This window comes from Egretta garzetta, unplaced genomic scaffold, assembly GCF_000687185.1.
Source record: "Egretta garzetta isolate BGI_Z169 unplaced genomic scaffold, ASM68718v1 scaffold203, whole genome shotgun sequence".
NCBI classification, from domain to species: Eukaryota; Metazoa; Chordata; class Aves; order Pelecaniformes; family Ardeidae; genus Egretta; species Egretta garzetta.
The window spans coordinates 576,880-601,918 of record NW_009259235.1 but is presented as its reverse complement, the minus strand read 5'-3'; the positions used below and the strand labels follow the sequence as shown (position 1 = coordinate 601,918).

The window sequence follows — 25,039 nt, the reverse complement described above, 5'->3', positions numbered from 1 at the left end:
ACTTTGAATTGCTGGTGACTGCTGTAGTGCTCCAAAACCTATGTTTGTTTTAATCAGCATTCTGACAAAACCTGAGTGTTCTGCATTAGTGGTAGCTGTGTGTTGGTCAGGTCCTGTCTCTTTGTAGTTGGTTCTTTTGTCCTGAAGTGTTATTGCTTCCCTTTTAATGTAATGATGTGAATTAAACTTCTCTAGCATGAGCCTTCTATCTGTCATGGACAGACTCTGAGAGAATGACTCTGCAAATCTTCTGCACTGCTGTGGAGCAGAGCTGCTTGTCGGGGGGAGGGGGGGAATAAGCAGGGTGTTTGAAGACCTTGGAGTGAAGTGGCACCTCAGCTTTTGATCATGTTCAGATATAGGTGTTTTCTGGTTGCTTGAACCGGACCAGTCTTGAATAAAGTTCTTTTAGCTGTCTTAACTTGTGCTTTGGTGATAGATTGTTTTTCCCTGCTGTGCAGCCAGTCTGGTGTGGAGCAAGGTCCCCTCTTACTCATCTGTGTGCCCTGTAGCTGAGCAAACAGCTGTGATGTGTTTGGACTTCGGACTGCTCCTCTGATATGTATATCTGAGCTCTGTGATGGTTTGGAGTCTGAGTGTAAATGAGGCTTTGACAGTATGATGCTGCATTTCAAAATATAGTGAAGGAATACAGCAGACATTTGGGGTGGGTTTAGTCTGTAATGCAGTTTGTATTAGCTCACTTAGCTATCTGTGGCTTGATGCTGGTAGCATTTCCTTAACTACTGAGCATGGATTGTGATGTTCTCTGCAAAGTGTTTATTCCACTTCTTCCCTTGAGCTTAATGCTGCCTGCTGACACAGGGTTATGTGGTAGGTAAGTGACATCTGCTAATTCTGTAAAACTGGAAGGGTGCTAGCCAGTATTTCTTCTCCCTTGGTACCTAAAACTAAGCTTGACCTCTTCTACAAGGAGCTGAAGCTCTGCCCTGTAGTTCTGTAAGGCGGTGGTTAGGGTGTGACAAAGTCTTAAGTCTCTGCAATAATTGAGTAATTATGTTTGCTTAAATAACATGAGCCATTCCTTTAAGATAAGATGCAATTAATTGATTTCTGTGGAATCATCAGAGCCTTGTCTTGTCTTAGTTTAATCTTGTACATCAGGTGTGTGCAATAAAAGCTAATGCAGTGTTTTTCAATCCATCTGTGACAAGCAGAAAATAGATAAGGTGGCATACAGGGAGTCTACTTAGCAACTTGATTAGATGATATACAACAACTGCTTGTCATGCATTATAACCATTTTGATAAGATAAAATGATAGTGAAGAAACAAAAGCAGTTCCTATAGTTGGGAGGAAGTGAAATCTAAGGCTCATTTGACTGTAAATTAGCCTTCCTGGGGAAGTGAAAGACCTAGAGAGTCTTTGACCCTGTTGGCTATAGAATTATTCTTAGGCGCTTTCTTAAGCAAGCTGCTTTGGCGCGTACACCCAGGCCTCTTAGGTGCTTGGCTTCTACTCTGAAGGTGTAGGACTTCTCAAAGTTAAAAAAGGGAAAAAAGCTGCAGTTAAAGGCACCTGTCTTTCTGGCTGTCCTTACGGTGCCTCATGCTCTGAACTTTGTCCCTGTAACCTCACAGTACCTCTAAATTTAGTATATGAGCCAAGTATTGTATCTGATGAAAAGGTCAAATTCCAGTGAAGGCACCAGCCAGGAAATTCTTGTTGGAACATGTAAACAGTACCTGCTGCTTTGTATACTCCCCGACCAGCCAAATCCTTGCCTGGGTGCTGGCTCTTGCACAAGGCAGAGGGATTTGCACCTAGGACTTCCATGTGCTGTCCAAATCATGTTCCTTTAAGCATTCTGGTGATGGGACATGTCAGTGTGCCCTCTTTATTTGTAGATAAAATCTGTCAGATGTTTGATAATAGAACTGTGGTGGGCTTTGCCAGACTCTTCATGACTCTGAGGACTGAACTTCATTTCTTGTGGCCACATGTCCTGAAAACATAAGCATAAGTGCTTGAAGTACTTGGCTAATTCTTAATTATAACATCTGTGCTTTGAGGTCTGAGACTTAGATGGCTCTTGTAAGTGGCCAGAAGCACTGAGCGGTACATCGAGATGATCTCAGTGTTTGCTTCTGATGTGTTTTCTTCTGAGCCACCACTGAAGATAATAGGAGGTTCTGCATGGGGTAAGCCTGGGCTGGTTAGATGCCAGTCTCAAAATAAGCAGTGTGATGCCTTGCTTTGTGTGCCTAAACTGATGAGGCATAGTACTGTTGTGGCCCTAAAATATTTGTATCTGTGTAAGTCTTTGGAGGCCTTAAAGTAGCAGTTTAGGATTAACACCTTTTCTATAAAAATGAAAGCATCTTTTATACAAAAAGTGCTGGGTAAAAGGCAGGATATAGGACTGTGCAATAAAGCTTGAGTTTTTCATGATTACTTTTGCGTGGATTCCTGTACTCATGTAGCTTGTGTGACCTCCAACTGTCCTCCAGTGCTTTACGAAAACTTTGTCTGGCAGCCTTTCCCATCAAGACACTGCTTCAGAGTCTTTCCCAGGTACATACATTCCCTACGTACGTTTTCATCTGGGTGGTTTCTGCATTTAAGCCATTGAAAGCTCAGCAGTGTGTCACTTCTGTACACTTCCTGGAGTGAGACTCAAGTCATATGCTGAGATAAAACTTGGTTTTGTTTAAAACCCTTTGTAGTGCTCTGACTTTCCACCCTTTCCTTAATAAAGTTCCCTTCTCCATAATGTGGTTCTAAATATCTTACCTGGTAGTGACAGTCCTGCAACTTCTGGTTTTGAGGTGTCTCTTCCAAAACAAACGTTAGCTTTGGCTGATATTAAAGATGATCAGTTTTCCGGAAACATTCTCTAAAGAACTAACTCCAGTGAAACAGCCTTCCTTCTTCCCCCTTCAAAGAGGGGCGGGGGGGGAACACTATTTTTGATCTGAATCTGCCTAGGCACAACTCTTTAAAGTAGGGTGTTTTGCTTTCCTCTTGTCTACCAGACTTGCTTTCAGAGTTTTATTCTGCAAAGCAAGCTCTACAGATAAATGAAACCAGTCTAAGAAATGTCTGATAAGTTAGTTAACGAAGCTTAATCTAGAAACAGCATCTTTGGCTCATCTGAATCTTAATGGGGAAGAGAGGATATTGCACTACTTGGTAGAAGCTTCAAAAGGATAGGAAAGAGGCTTTCAAATGCTCTCAGTGTTGGCCTGGTATGCTCTGGTATTTTGGTGTCCAGCTAAGCTCTGAGAGCGCTAGTGAGCCAGAATACTGACTGGGGGGAGGGCATGTAGAGGGCTTCTGTATCAAACTGCCATTCCTGGAAATGGGATTCCTTCAAGATCCTTCAGTGAAGGTAACTGAGCATAAAATATCTTGTTAGTGGAGCCCCTTTTAAAGAGGCTGCCTTTACTTGTCTGTGGGCAGTTCCACACAGCTTGCATCTTTGCTTTAGCCCAAAGCATTTCTAATGTTTCAGTGAAATGAGTTTGCCAGCCTTTCAGTTGCTCATTGAAAGGCCTGAGGGAAGGGCCCTATGGGAGTGGCTTCCTTTAATGTCTTTGCTTTTTTAATGTTGGCTTTACAGTATGCAGAGTCAGGCTTAGCTTAGGCATGGGTGGAGGAGCTGTAATGTAATTTGGTAGCTACCAAATCCTGTACATGCCCTGTTGAGTCATAGGGCAAAGTGACTTCTGTCCCTGGAAGAGTCTCCTCTCCCCAGGAAGCCTGGAACAGAAATGTGTGCAAGTCTCAGACTTGTTGTTAGTTGTGACTTCACTTACTGTACAAGTAAATATCTTGGCAATGGCTTTCTCAAAACCTAGTGTCTGTGAAAGAGTACACAAAGAATTTGCTGTAGCTCTACTGGCTTTTGTGATACTTGTTTCTATTCCTGCCTGGACAGGGACGGCATGGGGGTTTTCCTCATTATAGTTATACAGGTGAGGTGCACTCTGTTAACAGTGGTGTTGAAGTGTTTCCTGTAACATGATTTTTCAGCTTTTTTTCTGTGAGGAAAGGGCAAATGAAGACCCCACAAATCCAGCACTTGCTTTCCAGTGATTGACTTGAAAAGTTAGGCCTCAGTCACAAATGGGACTTAAGAATATTGCTTGAAAAGCCTGTCAGTCTTTGGGGCTGTTGTGCCTGTAAGTGATTTTTAAAAAAAGGAATTGTACACTTAAGGTGCTTCAAAATAACATAATTGGCCCCAAGAGCTTCAACTTCATGTTCCTCAATGTGGTAGATCTCAAACCCTGTGATGGATGAAAAGGCAGGCTTGATTGCTTCCTGTGATATGCTTACTGCCTCTTGCTAATTTTGTCTAGCCTGCTAAAAGTGAATCTAGTTCTGTATACAGAAAAGGCCATATGTTTGTCTGTTTATATTAATGCTGACCCATTTAGAGGAGATTCTAATCTAGAATTTGACTGGCTCAACACTGGTTATCTGTCCTTTTTTGTAAATGGACAAGTTTATTGGGTCAATGCAAAAAGGGGTTTAACAAAACAGAAGCAAGGTGACCTCATCCCTGCTTGTAAATAGCAAGACACTTGTCCTATGTGATTAGAGGCAGAGCTCTCGAATCCATTTTAGTAAGCTAAACCCTTAAAATTTTAAGGGTAGAGTGCTCTGGCACAGCCCCTGCAAACCTGATCTGTTTAGGTTTTCAGAAATACCAGATTCTTGAGGAAGTACCTGAAGTGCCACAGCTGGATCTATAGGGCATGGAGCCTGCCAATCTAGTAGTCTTAGACTAGATCCATTGCTTATCACTGCAGACCGCTGTGCCAACTTTGTGTTACTGTACACAGACTGATCTGAGCTTTTAGGTAAACATCCTGGTAAATACATGAACCTCTAGTGCATGTTTGAGGCGTATATTCAGTGAATGTGTATTTAGACTGTCTAAAATAGAAAAATACTAGTTCACAAATGTCAAAGCACAATCTTGCCTATCAACAGCTGATTTTTCTGAAACTCTAAGCTAGTATGCTTTTTTAAGGTAGCAACAGGCAAAAGCTGCATATAGAAGTATCAAAAAGATGTGGTATGTTTGTAATCTGAAGATTACGTGGGAGAGAAGACTCTCAGGGAGGTGCAGCTTAGTTGGATCGGTTATACTGAGTCACTAGTACAAAATGCTAGTGACTAATCGTGCCTAGTTTTATTGTTAACAAATCCACTAATGCTGTGAAGGCTGTCAACAGCAGACTAGCTTAAAATCCAGGTGGCAGGAAGGTCTTGGGTAACTTTTGTATCAGTGCCTCTACTAATTTTCTAAATAAAACAATGAAGGGAGGATGCCAACAGAACTTCTGGGAGTTTTAGCTGGGGAAGACTTGCTCAGGCACCTGGTTGTCCTTGAGTCAGTGATTGTTCAGGAGCTCAATCCACTCCTCTGCTGATTCTACCTTCCCTGGAGAAGCTGTAGCTGTGGTTTGCCTGTTTCCTATGCAGCTGGTGGTAGCATTGGTGAAAGTTGCCTGGAAGTGAGGTAATGTATTACAGCTGAATGTTGTAATCAAACTCTTAATTGAGATACATGGTGCCAATGTAATCTTCTGATTAGAAGAATAAATGGCTTTTTGTAGCCCACTCTTCTCCCTTCTACTGTGAAGCTCAGAACTGGAAAATAAAAGCTTCAGAATTGCCCAGTGTCGTGGTTTAACCCGGCTGGCAACTCAGCACCACGCAGCTGCTCGCTCACTCCCCCCTCCCTCAGTGGGATGGGGGAGAGAATCAGAAAGAAAATAAAAGGTTAGAGCCAAGGGCTGAGATAAAGACAGTTTAATAAGAGAAAATAATAATAGTAATAATGAGAATGATAACAAAATATACAGAATATACAAAATGAATGATGCACAATGCAATTGCTCACCACCTGCTGACTGATGCCCAGCCCATCCCGAGCTGCGAGCAGTCTCCCTGCAACCGACCAACCTAACTAACCCCCCCTGAGCATGACGTTATATGGTATGGAATAGCTCTCTGGTCAGTTTGGGTTAGCTGTGCTAGCTGTGCTGTACTTGTTATGCACCTGGCCGAGCAGGAGAAGCTCAAAAAGTCCTTGAGTAGACCGAGCACTACTTGGCAACAGCTGAAAACATCAGTGTGTTATCAACATTCTTCTGGTACTAAATCCAAAACACAGCACTATGCTAGCTACTATGAAGAAAATTAACTCTATCCCAGCCGAAACCAGGACACCCAGTATTAAATGTCTCTGCTTTCCTTGACCTCTGTTCTTCTGCAATGCAGGCAGTTATGGTGGCAGAAACTTGCAGCTTTCTAGCATGCTGTTAATCAGTAGCTCATGTCAGACTTCCAAGGGATTTTGGTGTAGCTGCGTTGAGTACAGAAGTACTTCGGAGGTTTTTGTCTTCCTGCTAGGAAGAAGAGCAAGGCTTTGTTATGGCCTGTCCTGTTGGTGTTTTTTTCAGAGTTGGAAGAAGCAGCTGTTGCAGAGAGCAGACTGTTCTGAAGCTTTTTCTTGTAAGCTCCGATTCCCCGTTGGTTTGTGCCTGTAGGAAATCCAGTTCTAGCTGTAAATATCACTTACATTTTTAGGGTTACAGACATCTCTCTTATTGCCATCATCAAGTTATTGTAACAAGCTCTGGTGCATGTGCACTAGTGCTAATTAGGTAGCTGTATCTGAGCCTCCTAGTGGCTCTCACCCTCTTGTTAAAGTGTGACATGTTGTAACTTCTCAAAAAAGCAAGTGTGGGAACAAGCAGAGTTTGTTTACTGGCTTCCATCTGTAGAAGTGAGCTTCCTTGCTAAGCCTCAGTAAAAGTAGTGGGAAACTTCTTTCAGGCTGGCTTCACACTTCAATAACAGTGTAGATATTGCACCAAGTTGAGAAGAACAGTTTTAAATACAAAAGGGTTTGGGTAGCTTTTGTAACTGTGGACAGGGTTGCCATCTCACAAAGATGGTGACTGTGTGGTCTTCTGGAAGTTCATAGCTTGGCTTTCCTCAAGTTGCACTGGCTTTCATTACTGCTTTCTGTCTATCTCTGCTCATGAAGGTGTATTTGCATGCTGTGGGTGAATTAATATGCTGTAGGCAATTGACCTAGTCTGGAATCTGTCCATAGGCAAGAGGTTTGATGCAGGTGGATCAGAGTTAAAGTGGTTATGACTGAATACACAAATCAATTGCAATGTCTATGGTGGGACCTATGTATAAATTTGTGTTCTTCCCTTCCAGCTGAGATAGAGCCTTATCAGTAATAATCAATTTACTTTTCCTCCCCTCACAGGGTAACTCGGGTAGTACGTGGATCCAGATGGTGACAATTCTACTGAGGACTGGCAATTATTTCTAGTTTGAAGAAAAAGTGACATTGGTAAGACTTGATTTGTCAGTTGCTATCTTACTCGGGTTACCCATATGGCGGAGGAAATATCCAGGGAAAAATTTGCCCCTTCAACGTGGATGAAATTTCCCTGTAATAACTGCAGCCAGCTATTTGAACCATATGTTCAAAGGAAGCTAGATCAGTTTAAGAATTTTATTTCCAGTAGGAAGGATATTGTTATACTGTGGATTTCTCCCCTGCCCCACTTTCTTTACTCTGAAGCCCTTGAAAGACTAGATATTAATCTAGTCTGTAGAACTACAATGAATTAAAAGAAATGCTGAACTCCCTGGCACATAAAGTGGCCACCTTAAATACATGCAGGAGTTGGCACCAATATTCTCATGGAGTTGCAAAATTCAGGGTGAGGAGCTAACACTGTAGTTCTCTCAAGTTTTCCTTTTCAAGTCTGCTGTGTACATCTAGGAAGAAACACACAGCCAAAGCTGCTGATGTGCCTTTATATCCCAGCTTTTCACTCAGCTTCTACTTGAGCCGAATAGTCTTGGCCAAGACTCTGAAAGTATTGACTGGCTGCAGACTGTAGCATTTGACACCTGAGATACTTGCAATTCTAGTGTAGCACTGATTGGGAATAAATCTTCCCAGCTGATCATCCAGTTTTTATTTCTTGTGGTGCTCAGGGTGTCTAGAGCAGTACAAAATAAACTTCCTCTGATCTCAAAAGTTGCTAGTCTGAGTTGATATGCTAGGATTTTTGTAGCAGTGTTAACTGACAAATTTAGTTGTCTAGCACAGTCTTATATTTAACATGGCAGTTGATATTCATATCCAACAGTATATTGCAGAAAGCTTTAATTGGGTTTTTATTTCCAGGCTCAAAATGAGTGCAATACTGGAAACCCCTGAGCTGCCGGCGGTGTTTGATGGGGTGAAGCTAGCTGCAGTTGCTGCTGTTCTGTATGTTATTGTTCGCTGCTTGAATTTAAAAAGCCCAACTGCCCCTCCTGAACTCATTTACCAGGACTCGGCTTTGTCCCGCTTTCTACTCAAATCCTGCCCACTTTTGACCAAAGAGTAAGTAGTATATTTTTTACATGTTGACCTGTGTGCTGGGGAGAAGAGCTGCACTTAACCATTCTTCTGCCTAGTGCGTTTCTTAAACCTGGGTGCAAATGAATGTCAGGGTATTCTCTTGATAAAACAAACCTGTTCCAAGTCAAGCATTTCATTATTATTAGTGTCCCAGGTACTTGGGCTTAGGACCAAGCCTTGCTGTGCAGGGCTCTCCATGGATGTATGGAAAAAGTCATTCCTGCCCCTCTGTATAGTAGCTGTATGCTGATACTGTACTATACCAGCACTACATAGCCCACTGTGTGTGGGAATGGGGGAGGGATGGATGCAATCAGCACTTCTTCCTGTTTACATGCTCTCCTTTCTATTAGGGAAGAAATCTGTTGGGGCTCACAGGAAGGAAATGTTTTCATGGTGTGTCCGTGCACTTACCATGAACACAGGGATGGCTATTAGATTTGAAGTACCTTTAAATTGATTGGAGACTAATGAAATTTATTACTGGGTAAAGCACATCATTGTAACTAGTTTATTAAAGTAATGATCTCCTAGCCTGCTCTAAGCCTATTGAATCTACTCACATGGTTGACATAAGGTCAATTTGAATTTGAGCAGGCTGATGCTTGACCTTCTGCTCTAGGACCTGCAGAATCAGTGCAGCTGCCCTTGCCTTACCCAATAATATGAAGCATTTACTACAGTTCCTTGAGGCTTTGGAGGTACAAGGACTTTGATTACAGTATTTCTCTTCTGCAATCACTTTGAAAACTTGCAAGTCCTATTTAGAAGCCCTAAATACATCAGTCATCTAATAAGCACTGAGTGCAGCTGCATGAACCTTCCTTTTGGATCTCAAAAGTCAAGCTGACTTAATGATAGTCATTCTAGGGGAGATGAGAGGCTTTTAGCAGTGCTGTTAGGTGCCTTGATTACATAAGGTGTAAGACCTTGGGCCACAGGATCTATAAACTCTTAGAGGAAACAACACATTATCTGTTTTAAATTAGAGCCAAAGAGTGTTCCCTGATGCACTGAGTTTGGTAGTAACATAAGTGTGTGGTGAAGCTGAGCACTGAAATTGGATTCTTGATTATGGCTAGTGCCTTAACTGCAAAGCAGTTGCTTCCCTAAAAAATACCAGGTAACTAGAACCTCCTTAGTGTATCTTAGACACTTGTCATCTCAGTGTTGGCATTCCAGATTGACATGTCCCTAGTCACTGAAAGAGCAAGCGTGGAGCTGTGCCGATTACCAGTCTTGAAGGCATATTAGTATCAGGCTAATCTTTGGAAACAGACTGTAAGCTAATTCAGAGTCCGTTTTACTCCTGTTTCAGCTCTGTTCTCATGTCACACAGTCCTAGCACAACTGTATCAGAGGCTTGTTTTGGACTTTCAGTCAGTTGGAGAACAAAGTATTCCCAAAGGAGTGAAAGCACAGAACATGTATAAAAATTGCAGTACACCTGATGCACATTAATTGCAGGAATGAAGAGCTTCTTGCAGAATGCTGGTGTTGAGTTAGTAGTATGCAATCTTGGGTTGTTTGCTTTTTCCTGATCAGCTCAGGCTTGCCAGCTTCTCTGAAAACTGTAGTAATGATTTCTAACACGTGGTTCTTGGGCAGAACATTGCCTCAAAGGCTTGCATGACCCCAGGAAACAAACTTAGCTGAAAAAAACTAGAACAAAATGGGTAGTTGTTCAGTCTTGTTACCTGTATACCTATGTTAGGGGAAGCAGGAATATAATTGCTGTTGGGACTGAAAGGGCTTATAGGAAAGAACTCTCTAAGATGATGTATATGTGATTTTTTTTTTTTGCTGTTCTATTGATGTTATCACAGACTTTTTTAATACAGAAATTAAAAAAAAATCAAAGAAATCCTGTCTTCAGGCATGAAAGTCACTTGGAGACTAAAGCGGAACAAATATATTTAAATTCCTGCAATTATGCATGAAATAGTTTGTAGGACTAATTAGCAAAAAGCTATGTGAAAACAGCTTGTGCCATACTCCACTGAAAAAAAAATCTTGTAAGGCTTTGATTACTTGCTAATTATTCAGAGTGTTAGGAAAGCTGATTAAGCAGCTCTTTGCAAATTCTACCATGAAAGCAAAATAAGTAGCCCAGCAATCCCTTCTGTTATGTCAGTGCTGGGTTTGTTGTAAGATCTGTTATAAGGCCAGTTCTTCTGTATAACTGTGAACTGTCTTTCAGACCTGGTTTGTTCAGCTCCCTTATGCTTAAGGAAGGAAGGAGTCAGGGTATTGCTGGAAGAAACAGGGTGGCAAGGAGAAAGCAGAAATAAGCAAAGTTGTTGTATTAGTGTGGCTATCCAAAAATACTTGGAAAAAAACACTCCTGAATTTTATTTCCCCTTCATGGCACCATTCTCACCTATGGACTTACTTCAATGTATTGTAACTGTAGTGTCATTGAGTAAGCCAGGTGGTGGTAGATGAATAATTTAAGAGCTTTGGATAGTAATGTTGCCTGAAATGGCTGTGTGCCAGGTACCTTGTATTTGCAAATGTTAGCACTGCTTTTTACAATTCTCTAAACTGCTAGAGGCTTTCTGCATATTGATCAAATGCTTGTAAGCAATAGACTCTGTTTTCCTAGAGCTTGTGTTTTCTTACCTCTTTATCTCCCTTCCTCTACCCCTGTACAGCTCTGTACTTTGGCTTACCAAGTGGAGTAGCATAATCAGACTCTTTCTTATTCAAAGAACTGCTCATTGCATGGCAGCTCTCGCAAATCAGCGCAGCTATTGGTGCCTTCGAGCACTTGGGCCTGACCCCTGCCTGCAGCTGTCTCCTCTTCCTGTCTTGCAAATTGGTACAGAAAGTCTGCAGTCTGCTCTCTTATTCCTCTAGAAATGGAGCATTGGCTCTTTGATTCATGAGGACAAATTTGGCCAGTGCTTGATGTACTGGGCTAGAGATTCTTTTTGGCTGTTCCTAATTTCTTCTACCATCAAGTGTGTGTATGTATCTCTGTTCCTGTAGAGGCATGGCACCAATGTCATCCTTGCAGAAAATAATTATCCTTGCTGTCTGCACACTTTTATCATTACCAAAGGCAAGCTCCTCAAAGGTTGAGGCAAATGACTGTCAAGCCTGTTAGTAAACACTCTCAAAAATCCAGCCTAGATCCTTTTTATCCTTTGTTTGCGCAGTAACCCATACTGGATAAGCTGGCTGCCTGGTACCAGAAGACTCCTTTGCACTGTCATTGCTTTCCTCCTAGATGCAAGGAGACAAGCAGTCAGAAAAGCTAGCTTCAACCTTTTCAATGTTCTTTTCTTCCACTTAATAGTAAACAGTGTTTGATTCCTGTCAACTCCTTGGTGTTTAACTGGGGAGGAACACTTCCACAAGAATAATAAACTAGAAGAACAGTGTTGTTCACCTGCCAAAGCTTCAGGAACATGTTGAGAGGTAGAGAAGAATGGCAGCTCCCTGTTGGTAAGCTGAAGCATTGACCTTAGGGAGAGAAGCAGCCTTGGGAGGTCTGAGTCCTTGCTAGGTGCTCTGCTGTGGCATTGGCAGCAGCCTTGCATTCTCCAGCTCTCATCAGCAAGGCCGATGTGCTGTAATACTCGTGCCCTGTTTTGACTAGAATACTTCTTGTAGTCACTGAAGATTGAAGAGGGGGTGTGATGGGCACTTTACTAAATAAAAGCTGCCTAAATTGGGAAGGAGGTGGTTTAACCGAGGAGGCCAGTCTGTACTTGTAAATAGTTCTGACTTCATGCAGTTTCTATGGGCAGCAAACACTTCTGCTCCATTTATGTTAGTTTCTTTTTCAGAGGCTCAGGGGACATGGAAGCTCTGTAAGCTGCTTTAAAATTTTGCTGTTACATATTTGCTGTGTCTTCATCACATTGAACAGTCTAGCTGAGCTGATGCAGGAAAAGCTGCTTTTTACATATTTGGGGGGAGGGAGTTGAACCCCGCAGACTTTTAGATGAGCTTTCTTGATTGGAATTCAAATTGCATTCCATAGCATCAAATAAGGGACAAGGTTCAAATAAGGTTTGACTTGTAAAGCATCCTTTAAATACCTCTAAACTGATCTGTAAAGGAGACAAAAAACCTGTTGCCTGTTGTGATGCCGGTGGCAGTTCTCAGGGTGTCTCCTGACATGGACAAATTGTAGGCGCTGCTTTTTTGCCATCAGTATCCAATGTACTGCAGCACATCAAAGTTGATGTAAGAATTTATGTTTAAAGTGTTAATCTCCTCAGATGAAATGAAGTAATACTCCAGAAATAAGCCTGTTGCTGAACTTCCACTTCAGATCTTTGAGGACCTGAATGCTGATGCTTGCTAACAAAAATAGCACAGTTTTTATATGCTTTGTGTGAGCTGCTTATACAGCTGCTGCTTTTCTAAATTCCTGCATACTGGGTGATGTACGTGCTCTAAAATCATAATCTGCTGCCTGAGAGCCACTAAAACTTAATCTACAATCACATGTTGGAATTGTTTTTAGTATTAAAATGCTAGGAAAATGTTTGTGAAACACTTGGAATTCTCTTGCTCTCGGGCACTGTTGGGGACAGCCACCTATCAAGATAAGGGGTTGTGCTGCACAGCTGAAACACAGTATTTGGAGCTAAAACACTAGCATTTGTGAGCAGATTTATGTAACTGGCTGTGAATTCACTTAGCCAATTAAGACTGATGAACTCTGTACTTGTTATGCCATATAAGTCAGCTTCCATAATAAGTAACTGGCATCCCCAGACTTGTTCTCCTGTCTGCCTTCTGTTGCAGAATCCTGTTACTGGAACTTACAGGACTGGCTACTGGAAGCTGTAACTAACTGCCTCAAATATTTATCTTTACTTGGAGTGCCTGCTATCTATTGCAGCTGACCAAATCAAAACAGGGAAATGAGTCAGCTGAAAGCCTCTGGATCTGGAACAAACTGGGAAGCCATTTTTGTTTCACAGAAACTGAGATTTTTGTTTCTAGTACAACCTAACTTTGCCTTTGGATCTCCTATGTTATCAGTACTTGCTTGTCTGTGCTGGTGTGGTACATCATCCTTGTCCTTGTGTGGGCATGCATATACCTCTTTGGCAAGAGGTCTTCCTGACTGCTGTTCACCACCCAGCTGGCTGCTCAGCTTCTGTCATCTCTAAACTGCTGTTGCAGAACATTGGAAATGCTGCTTATAGACATGGCTTGTGTGCCTGGGCTCTCATACATCTGTGAGCAGCTTTGCTGGAACAGGGCATGCTGAGGAATGTGTAGTGAATCATCTCCCTACAGTGAAACTTGCTGTACTGGGATAATCTCTACAGTACACTGCTTTTTAAAACCATTTGAGTTTATAGCAGGAGTTAGAGAGAAGTTGAAGTCTGTCATGTCCTTGAACGCTTTTCCTGTTTCTACTTAATATCAATGCCAGAGGGAAGCCACCTGCTTTTGAGTGAGGGGCTGTTGCTTGGAAGACATGGTTAAATTTAGCAGTAGTGATAGTTTTAGCATAAAATCTAAAGGGCAATGCTTGAATGCTTCTTAAACTGTGGATACTACTTAGTTGGTCGGTCTGCATGATATCTAGCTCATGCTTCCGTGTGTCATACCCTGCTGAGCTTGTTCTGTTAAAGCAAATCATAAGAAAAATAGCCTGAGTACTTGTTCTGCTGCCTACAGGATGATTGTTTCAGAGGAGCATTTCTTTTCAGCTGTTTGCCATGAGGAACGTTGGCTTCCTTGCAAAACAATCTGTGCTAGCTGTTGCTATCAGCACTGGGTAGTTAGGTTTTTCAGCTGGATTGAGTATGAAAATGTCTCTGGAATTGTTTTTCCACATAATACGGCTTAAATAAAATTTAGCTCCTCTGATCTGCACTTTCAGAGGGTGGGGACTCTTGCATAATTTCCTGGGTAGGTTTTTTTGCCTCACCAGTGTGGTATCATGCACCTTCATGACTGAAGAGTTCTTTCTGTGTCCTCCTCTTTGTATAGTTTTAGTAAGAGCAAGCTGAAAGTCCACACAAACCCTGGATAAAAAGATGTCTTGTCCTTCAGTCCTATACAGTCTTGCGCTGTTATGCTCAGTACTTGTCTTGGAAGTTCTTGCAGGCTGTCTCAAAAACATAACTAAAGTCACGAATAGGAAGACTTTCAAAACCAGGTTTGTCCATTGCCAAAAAGGAGGGTCAGCAGAAACAGTCTGACAGATCATGTGCCTGATTCTGCTATAGATTGTAAGGATGCTTTGCAAAGTCAAACTTGTCCATCAGCTGAGGACAGCTTTTGCTGGAATGCTGTGATACAGAGGCATCACTTCGTTACTGTCAAGGCTTTATAGGGCTTTGTAGTAGGTTAGATTGGCAACTTGTCATGGTAAATTAAAGTCTAGTATTTTTAATAGCTGCCTGTTTTTACACCAGTCTGGTAAGGTGAGTTTTAATCTGCCTTAGTTTTTCACTGATTATACAAGACCTATACAATCTGGGTAAATTCTTTCCTTCTCTCTGTTGAAGTCTTGTGATGTTCAGTCTCCTGGAGCCTGGATACTTAAGGGATTTTAAGTTATCTATCTCACCATAAGCCTATGGCTTAAAGGCTGATGGGCAGTAGTAAAAAAAAGATAGGTGAGATAACAAGCTGCTGCTCTAACACTTACATATATTTTGGAGCTTTAACTGCTTTATTTTTAAGTACAAAGTGCAGAAATATACTTAACATGCTTAAGTATGACTAAGTAGGAGTAGCGAATCTCTGCATCTGAGTGCTGTCCTATGCACACTACTTGTGCCTTAACTTGACCTTTGAATATTTATCTAGAAGAGTATAGTTACATGTTGAGTGACTAACACTAGCACATCATTGCTGCAGGCAGTGTGGTGCTTAAACAGCTGACTGGAGTTAAAGATAAGCTTGGTCCCTAGGCTGCTCAGAAACACTAGCTTGTGCACTCTGAAGGGAGCAAGCAGTGAGTGCACCCTTGTCTGTAGGACTTCACACAGTTTTAGTGTTCAGATGGACATGTGGAACCTGTAGGTAGCATCTGTCCATCATGGATGGAGTCACAGGGATTCCTGCCTTGGTTTTAGTCTTTCCTTTAACAAATAACATCTCAATGAAATTGCATGTGCTGTTACCCTATGTAAAAGCAGTGTAAAGGTTTGGCTTACTGAAGATCAGTACTTCAGGTAATTTTGAGTCAGGTTATTGAAGGCAGGCTTGGGGGGGGGGGGGGGGGGGGGGAGGTTGCCAAAGAAACCAGCTGTGACCTGAGGAGGTGGGCTGTAGTAAGTAGCATGCTCTTGGTAAGCAGTATGCTTGAAGCCATTGGTCTTTGTTTAAGCTGCAGCAGTAGTGGTGAGGCTTTGAAGACTCTTCTAACTTTCTCTCCTAACAACATCCCGTGTTATGTGCTGCTGCATCTATTCCACTGGAAGACGGTAACTTGTAGCTGGAAACTCAGCTGTAGGTAAATGTGAGGAAAGGATTGATACTTGCAGAGATCCTTGATTTTTTTTTTTTTATCAAGGTGGTAGCAGTAATCAGTCACAACTGTATAACTTGGCTGTTGTAGCTGGAGAAATTGCTTTCCTGTTAGCCCTATGGGGTAAGACTTTAGGGCTTACTAGGATAATCTTTGATTTGAAAAGCACTGCATAGAAGCAGAATCACCAAAACTTTCAAGTGCATGTGCTTAGCCTAAGATTAGAAACTGTGCAACAATGTTGACATCTGAGTCTCTTCTAAAAGAGCTGCAAATTCTTATTATAGGTGGTATTTGACAGCTCTCCTCAAAAAAAGCTGCTAGCAAAACCCATCTGCAAAGGACTTCTCTGAAGGAAGACAAAAAGCCAGTCAAGCACTGTTTAGCATGGGGTATGCCTACTGACCTGAAGTGGTTGTAAAGTAAATGACTGGGGTGAAGCTAGCTGCTTTTTCTTATGCTAGAAGAGCAGTGTCTCTCCCATCTGGTGTAATAGTTGCCATTCAAAGCCCTCTGCAGTGAGCTATATGTGACTTGAGCAGAACCATCTGTAGTTCTTCTTGTGCAGACTTGTTTACATGGACTGTACTATCCTGATGGAGCTCTCTCTTGAATCGTGAGAATGTTTCCACTGACTACTGTCCATCTCTACCAGCAAGTGCAGAGGATGAGCCGTACAGTCCCTATCATTGCTGGGAATCTGTGCATGGCTGGCGTGCTGTATGCTGCGCCTGGCAAGTCCTACCTGCAGTGCATATCTCCTGGTGCAGAGATGCTGGGCTGATAAAAGATAGTGTTACTAGCCTCATGCAGATTCTTTTAAAAGCTTTATAGTTGAGTGATCAAATTCAAGATGCACTGAGGGCCAACTTAACAAGGTTACAAGCATGAGTTGGCAGCTTTTGTAGCTTTTATTGAAGTGGCATCTACTTCTGTGGGAATCTATTTTGGGTCTCTTTGGGAAGTGCACTTGCAAAAACTGAGTGAAACTGAATAATGAACTACTGTGTTGCATTGACTGTAAGAAGGTTCCCTTATGGATGAGGGAAGAGAACAAGGAGAATGTACTACTGCCCCTGTCTTGCTAAATAAGCCTAGATCTTATTTTTATAGGAACTCATTTTTTTAAGTGTGTAGGGGGAACAGGGAATTGTGAATTCAATGCATAAGAGCTGGCATGGGGAAGAAGGTCCAGCTGTGTGGGTAGGTAGTGTCAGAGTGCAAAGGAGGCAAGTTTTCTGTCACATTTTAGTGGATTATAGGCTTAGGTAGTAAATCTGAGCCCCAAGCTGCCTAGCTTTCAGTGAACAGGGGAAAACATGAAAAAACAAGCTCTTTGCTTCGTGTGGTCTCAAGCAGTAAAGGGAGTAATTGCAGGAAGCCAGCCTCCCCCCCCCTCAACAAAATGGGGGGAGGGAGTTGCTAATCTCTCGGGATCTACGGTAGAGAGTTAGCAGCTCTCAAGCTTCTTCTGGATGCCCTGCATATCTCTGCGTAGCAGAGACCACAGCTCCTTAATTGGAATGATGTTCCCTGTGACTGCTTATCTCCTAAATAATAAATCATTCATGCTTTTCTGCTGAGAACTGATGTAACTATCTTTTTCAAGGCATTGGCTTAATGTGTCCTTTGTGGAACGGCCAGGTGACTGTCCCACCACCACATGAGCAACACTATGTCTCCAGTTAGACCGCTTGCCACCTTGCTTGTACTAACAAAACTGATAACTAAGCCTTTAACCCCTTCCAGCTAATAGCAGTGTTTCCCCCATGCCTTTTTTGAGGGCCAGTAAGCCAGGAAAAGAAAGACAATCTGCTTTGTCATCTAGCTTTAATATGCCCTTCATAAACAAATGAACTTGATAGATTCCCCCTCATGTTGAAAGAGTTTTACTGTTCAGTGGGGCTTGGTTGGCCAATTCTGACAGGTCCTTTTAAAACTGTGCCAGCTTTACCTAACTTTGCTTGAGAGGCAAAATCCCCCTGCTTCTCACTTAACTGAGAAAAGCAGTTCTGTGTAAAATCATCCCAACCATCAAGTCTTGGGGCTTTCAGTTTTCTCAAACTCGCTATCAATCCTGTCATTTCTGCCACTGGCTTGTACAGTCAAGTGCTTACTCAAGTTCATGTGGTTCAACCCAGCAGGCTTCAATGTTTCAATTAAAACAGATTTACAACACTTTACAGGTTTTGGAGGTCAGTTTGGTTGACTAGCAACATGCTGTCCCAATCTCGCAGAGGCACAAGGCCTCTGTGTATTTGGTGAGAAGCATTTGTGCATGTAACATTTCGGTATAGAGGAATGCCTGCTGCTGCTATCGGTGCTGATTTGTCAGCTTTGAGAGCATATCTCCTCTTGTGTAAGGCTGCAAGAATCAGTGCTGCCAGTTCAGTCACAGCAAAAACAATTTCATGTTTGTTACTATATTTGGTAATGAGGGGGAGATTTGTTATGGGAGTGCTTATCTGTTCCCAAAGGCTCGTTAACACAGCAGGGATAAGCAATTAAATTGCTGCCTCTTTCAGGTACATTCCACCCCTGATCTGGGGGAAAAGTGGACATATCCAGACTGCCCTTTATGGAAAAATGGGGAGAGTGAGATCACCACATCCGTACGGACTTCGCAAGTACCTCACGATGCCAGATGGAGCAACAGCCACCTTTGATCTTTTTGAGCCGCAGTCCGAGCACTGCACCGGAGGTCAGTTAAACAGCTGTTGGCTGCATATAGCTGCTAACCTTGATTCTGTGCTCTGGGGGGAGATGAGGACACTGCTACTTGATTTAGCAGGAAGGATAGATGTTAATTCTGGTGACGGAAGGGGGCTGCTAAGCAATACTAACCAACATGGGGAGGCTATGAGGTCATCTTGCTGTATACCTGTATCTCGGACAGCAGGACAGACCCTACTAGACTAATTAACTGTTTGTGGCAAGAGGTGGGGAGTTAAGGAACAGAAGAAATGTACTATTACCTGAGTCTCAAGTGTGAGGCTGGCAAAGAGGATCTGGTGGCAAGCCTTGTTTGAGTGCCTTTTGCCTGTTAAGGCTGTACGATAATAGAACAGAGTCTAGCTGCATGCAGTTCTTCATAGCCTGGCTTGTATGGAAAAGAAACTAGATTTCATCTCCCCCTTAGAAGCAGATTCTTGGCAGCCTTTACTAACAAGAGCTGTTTCAAGATCTACATGAAAACAAACTCCATGTGCGCAGGATATGAAGGAGTCTAGGCAGGAAGAGAACTCCATAAAAAAGTAGAAAATCATGGTGATTCCTTACAACACTATGTATGTATATTCAGAGTGAATGTCAGCTTTCAAACTCCCTGCTAGAAACAGCAACACTTAAAACTCAGTTACTGTGGCTTGACTTCAAAAGTACAATTGACCCCTGCAGTAGCTGATGTCGTTGTAAGCCCATGACTCCCATCATGGCATTCATAAAAAGCAGAGTTATTTTCTTAACTGTCAGTGTTGAGATCCTCATGGTGTAATGCTACACTAGAACAGTTACTGTTACCTTTATCGCCGAAGAGAATCTCAGCAGTGGTTTCCTAATGAGGGACGATTTCAGTGGCTAGAGCTGCTGAGCATTGGAGCTTGCACATAAGAGTCTGATAGCTAATTTGAAGTGCATATGTTAACCCTGAATGTAATTTACTGTGCTTACTTGAATTACAACCATTGCTTTCTTAGTTGATGAAATGATATCTTGTTAAACTACTGAACAGTGTCAGCAGATCAAATATCATTAGATTAGCCACAAAGCAGATCATGGCTAATGTCAGCCAGTCAGAATGTCTGTGCTTAACATCTTCAAAATGATGATTTGCTACACCCAATCCTGGAAGGGAAATGAGGAAAAAAGAGCATAGATAGTGTACTTGGTACATGAATGAGCAGTGGGCTCCAGAGCTTCCATACACTTAGTGGTCACAACAGGCTGTCAGAAGGTAGAACATGTGTAATGTCAAAAAAATCCTTCAAAGGGAAGAATTTACTCCTGGTCTCTAGGCAGTGCCTGTTGAACTGTTTGGGCAGCTTTCCCTGAAGCTAGAAAACTGTTCATCTCATGTAACGTGAATTACTTCTTCACATCTGTAGCACTGGAGCCTCTAGTCTCCTGTCTCATACTGGATTTTTGGCAGACTAGTAGGATTTTTAGCTTGTTTCTTGTAGATGGTTTCCCACGGATCTGAAATGGAAACCTCTTGAATATCTTAATTTGCATGACATGACATTTACTTAACTTCCCTCTCTTTCTGTGCACAGAGGATGTCACAATGGTGATCTGCCCTGGGATTGCTAACCACAGTGAAAAGCAGTATATCCGCACTTTTGTTGACTATGCGCAAAAAAATGGGTACAGATGTGCTGTCCTGAATCACTTGGGAGCCTTACCAAATATTGAGCTCACCTCTCCAAGAATGTTCACGTATGGTAGGTACCTTATGGCAACTGGGGACTTTCAAGCTTGTGGAGTTTCTAGGGCTTGATCAGCCTCCTTCAGCGTAACACAACTGCTGTATCTGAATGAGGACATTAATTTTGTGCTGTTTCTTAGGAACTAAACTGAACTTACAGGACAAGTTCTTAAGGAAGAGGGAAGGCTAATACTGGGATTCGCTTCTCCTTGTCTCTTCTCCTAGCTCTTCAATATGTATCCTAATCAAGGAGGCAGTTTTGTTGAAAGAAAACTTTTGGGAAAAAAACTCCTGTGGTGGCTAAGAGCCTGCTGAAATGTCAGTTTCGTGGAATGTGAAACAAACCTGGCTCTAAAGAATAAACACTACTTCTGAGGCCTTGTAAAATGTAATATGAGAGGAGTTTGTACCAACCTGTCCAGACAGTACCTTCCTATCCTAGGAGGGACACATGAGGATTGATCCTTGGATGTAACACAAATGTCAAGGAACAGCAACAATTCTACAGTATGACAGTGAAGCTACAGAAGTGGTAGTGCTTAACTGCTATGATTTTGGGGCTTTCACCTTGAGTATAAGGAAATCTGTCTTAACCTAGAAATTAAAAGGAATAGAGGATTTGGAAGTGTGTTAAGGATGAGTCCAGCTATTCTTAACTGCCCTGCTAGTGAGTAACATGATCTCTGTAGAATGTGGCCTTCTTGCCTGCGACCTGATCTGCTTGTTCCCAGGTTATCTGGAGTCCTCATGTCCCTCTTTACTGCAAACATCTACAGGTACATTATGTCAGGAGTCAATTGTGGGTTTAATAGACTGGTGTTAGGTTTCTTTTTCTTTGGATTAACAGTTTGAATGTTTATCTTGAACAGTTGAATTGCCAAAATAGATATATTGTGCTTTGAGATTCTGGGTCTAGTAGGCAAATAGGCCTTTGTTGCTTGTTTTATAGTTATTGCATCTATTCCTCTGTGGAAAAAATTTCAGGAATACAAAGTACCTCAATTTGTATCAAGGCCCATGGTTGTTAATGGCTTCAGGTCTGCTGTGTCTTGGGAACTAAGCTTGGCCTCCTTAAAGCATTTGCTTTTTTTGATAAAAAATTGAGAGCTTTCTTCATGGAGCTTTGCTTTAGACCTTAGGGAGTTATCTGTAGCGCATCTCTCCAGACATACCTTTTAGCCTTGGAGAGGGCAATAAAAGCCTAGCGCTTCCTTTAAGAAAAACAGTAAATCACTTGGCAGAGTTGCCTATGTGGACTGCCAGCAAGACCATGAGCAGACTTTGCTCTGCATCCAACCCAAATGTCCCAGTGTCCTTCCAGCTTTTGCTGGATTCCTGACGTACTTGTTGAGGAACAAGTAGCCTAAATTTGGGATTCGCTGAATCCTCCGGCCTTTACATCAAGCTTGATCTGTTGCTATTCTAGTTTTGGATTTCTGAAATAGTTGCCAGCTGCCTTCAAATCACGAAGGTCAAATACTAAAGTATTTTGACTGCTGGCTTCTTCCGGAGGAAACTAGAGCAATGCAGCATTTGTCATCTTGAGGAGAATTGCTCATTAAGAATATTCACAAGGAAGTGCCCAAGCCCTGCTAAAACACTCATCCAGAAGCCTGCTGTTTCACTGAAGAAGAGACAAACCCTGGTGCTCAGTCTACTCCAGAGCTAGCCAAAACCCGAGTCTGATGTCTAGCAAGGATGTTACAGCTGGGTGGGGGCACAGTGGAGCACTGTTAAGTTGGCACAGGATAGAATCTCAATTCTTAAGATTTATCTCCCTGTGCAAGTTCCACAGAATAGAACTGAGATTCTGACTCCAAACAGGAATAAACAGCCAGAGTTTTATTTCTGTGGTTCATGTGGTGCCTCCTGTGCAGACTGCAGTCTTGAATCCAGTGGGAAGGCTAACAAAGCATATAGACAGTTGATATGAGTGCACCAATACCATCAGTTTTGCAGCTGCTTCTCTTCATGTTTCCTTTTCCCAAAGTCAAAGGCAGGAGAAATAGCTGTAGGTACTCAGATGTTGCATGTGTGGAGGCCTTAAAGTCTGTCAAACAATCTGAGAACCCCAGTACTGCCAGAAGCTGGATCCCTCTGCGCCTGCGGCCTGTGGGATGCAAGTGGGTGTTAGCGGAGAACAGAACAAATCTGTATAGAGGCACTTACCTCTTCTCTTCAAGAGGGGATACCCTTATCTTTGAGGAAGCTGCAACATTTTTACCTCTTCAGTGGTTAAAAATGGGCTAGCTGCCTCTACTTAAAACTTTCCCTCTGATTCCAGAGAGCACCAGCTTAGTCAGGCTCTGCAACAGTCCAGCAAGAGCTCTGTCCCAACAAGCCAACTGCATTTCCATCACTTTCCCTGCATCAGCATGGATTTAAGGCTCCATAGCAGTCTTGCTAAAAGCAAAGAAGCAAGCTGCTTTCCAGACACCCCACTTAAGTTCACAAGTATCAAACTGCCTCAGGAAGGTAATGATGTGTGCTGTTCTTAGATAGTAATGTTGGGCCCAGACTTGTTCCAGTCTTTCTAAGCTGCTTTAGCAAGAAGAGTTTGTATTGTCAGATCAGCTGTTGCCATGATTTTTAAGTAAGTTAATTTCATCTTGCTCTGGCATTCTGTCAGAACTAAGCATGAGCTAAGGTCCACAGGGCTCCTAAAACAGATACATGAACACATGTGTGAATCGGACCTCTTAAAACCTTAAAGTTATTGAGAAGTCAGAAAGGGTAAGAAGTTGAACTTAAAGCACACAACTGAAGCTTGAAGTGGGAATCTAGGTATGTTAGAAGATGATTTTGACTTTGTCCTTGTTTTTAGGTTGCACCTGGGAATTTAGTGCCATGGTTAATTACATCAAGAAGACCTACCCTCAGACCCAGCTGGTTGTTGTAGGCTTCAGCCTGGGTGGAAACATTGTCTGCAAATACCTGGGAGAGAACCAGGCCAACCAAGAGCGAGTCCTGTGCTGTGTCAGCGTGTGCCAGGGGTACAGTGCGCTGAGGTGGGTCTAGAGACTGCTCCATGCCAGCCTCTTCTGGGGGTGCAGGTGGGGACAGATCTGTGGTGGGGTGCGTGTGGAAGGAGGGGCGGGGGGAAGGAGTGTGCTGCTTCTCTTGCATTGCACTGGTCTGAGAGACTGCAGCGTGGAGGATGCTACCCTCCTGAAGGAGCAACCAAAGCTTTGTTGATTTGGCAGCACAAATAAGCCTTCTGTCAATATTGCAAATAAGTTTTCTGTACCTGGCTGGGGACGTGCTGGCAGCTTCTGGTCTGTGTGCGTGAGCTGGCCTCAGTGTCACAGCAGAATTACTACAGCATTCTAAGAGGAGGCATTCCCCATGCAGTCCTGGTGTAATTAACCAAGCAGGCTGGGCAGCATGACAAGTTGCTGAGATGATGCCAGGTTTGCAAGCAATAGTTTAAACTTTCTCATCATACTGAGAGACTCATTGGTTCATGAGAACTTTTTCTGGCTTCAGTGTGCAGTTTCATCTGGCAGCTCTTACCTGGGGAGACTAGAAAGAGACACACAGCTTATACACTGTTGGTCCATGCTCCCCTCTTAGTATGTGTACCTGAAATAGTGCTGTGGGCTGATGAGGAGATGGAGAGGCACTTCCAACTGTGTTATACAATTGGAAGGTGGGGAGGAGAACGCTTATAGCCCTAAAGTCTGCCTAAAATGTTAACTTGTGGTTCCCCACCTGGAAGCCAAGGCTTTAGCACTTCAAGAGCTGTAATGGCTCCACCTAGTGCTAACACTTGTAGTTGCTGACAGAGGATCTGGGTACAGCAGTGCTGCTTGAAAACTGGTGGCTCAACAAATGTACAGTAATTTTCCATGCGTGCACAGTTAATGAAGATTAAAACAATGCAACTGTCTAAGCTACTGCTTTCAGGTTTTTTCTGTATGTATGGATGGCTACTAAGGTGTAGCTGATTTTACAGTAATTTAACTGCCTTTTTGAGCCCTGAGACTATTTGAAAGGCAAAAGGGACTGTTGAGACTGGAGTATTTGGGTCAAGATCCTTTGGGCATATAAAAATGGTGACACTATGGCAGCCCTGTGAGGTGCTTCCTATGAAATTTTGCCTCCCAGCCTGGTCAAGGTAGCTGGAACTGTCTTCATGCTGCTGATGCTCTGCCTGTATACAGACCAGTTTGATAGTCAGCAGTCTGGTGACACCTTTTATGAGTTAAGCTCCTACAGGGGAAAGAAGCTTTTCTGAAAGCATTAAGATGTGACTTAAAAGCTTGATATGCACTTCAGTAATATTCCAGCATACCTAATCCCTTTTGAGATCAGATGTGACTACTGCTAAAAGAATGTGTAATCTACTGCTAGGTCTCCATGAGTTCCCGCCCTTAAAATATGAACAGATGCTTTCAGAAACAGTTTTTCTGTTTTGTTTCAAGTAAAATGTTCTTCATTTTGGGGTTCTGGCCTGGAGCACAGAGCATCCCTTTGAAGCCAGTTCCTCAACTGCAGCCATCAGACAGGGTTTGCAAGGAACACATCTGGCTGCAGTCCACTTGGTTCATCTTCTGCAGTTATGCAATATTGTATTTCTGGTCTCAAATGATGTTGCAAGTAATGCTGTTCCTAAACCAATTTCTGTAGTAGTATGTCATGATGTGCTGGTAGAATAGCAGGGCAAGGACAACCTGTTCAACAGTATTGCACTTGGATATTTGTATGGAAAAATAACAGCTGCTTGCCTGACTTTAATGC

General features: G+C 42.6%; 1 protein-coding gene across 1 annotated transcript in view; it reads left to right on the top strand.

Annotated features, from left to right (window-relative positions):
- ABHD2 (abhydrolase domain containing 2, acylglycerol lipase) overlaps window positions 1-25,039 on the top strand; it is a 40,239-nt gene that overhangs the window by 2,767 nt on the left and 12,433 nt on the right. The window contains exons 2-6 of the mRNA XM_009635874.2: window positions 7,266-7,352; window positions 8,202-8,402; window positions 18,402-18,577; window positions 20,148-20,315; window positions 23,124-23,307. Coding sequence (XP_009634169.1) covers window positions 8,209-8,402; window positions 18,402-18,577; window positions 20,148-20,315; window positions 23,124-23,307 — 722 coding nt within the window. The 5' untranslated portion in view covers window positions 7,266-7,352; window positions 8,202-8,208. The remainder of the gene's footprint in view (window positions 1-7,265; window positions 7,353-8,201; window positions 8,403-18,401; window positions 18,578-20,147; window positions 20,316-23,123; window positions 23,308-25,039) is intronic.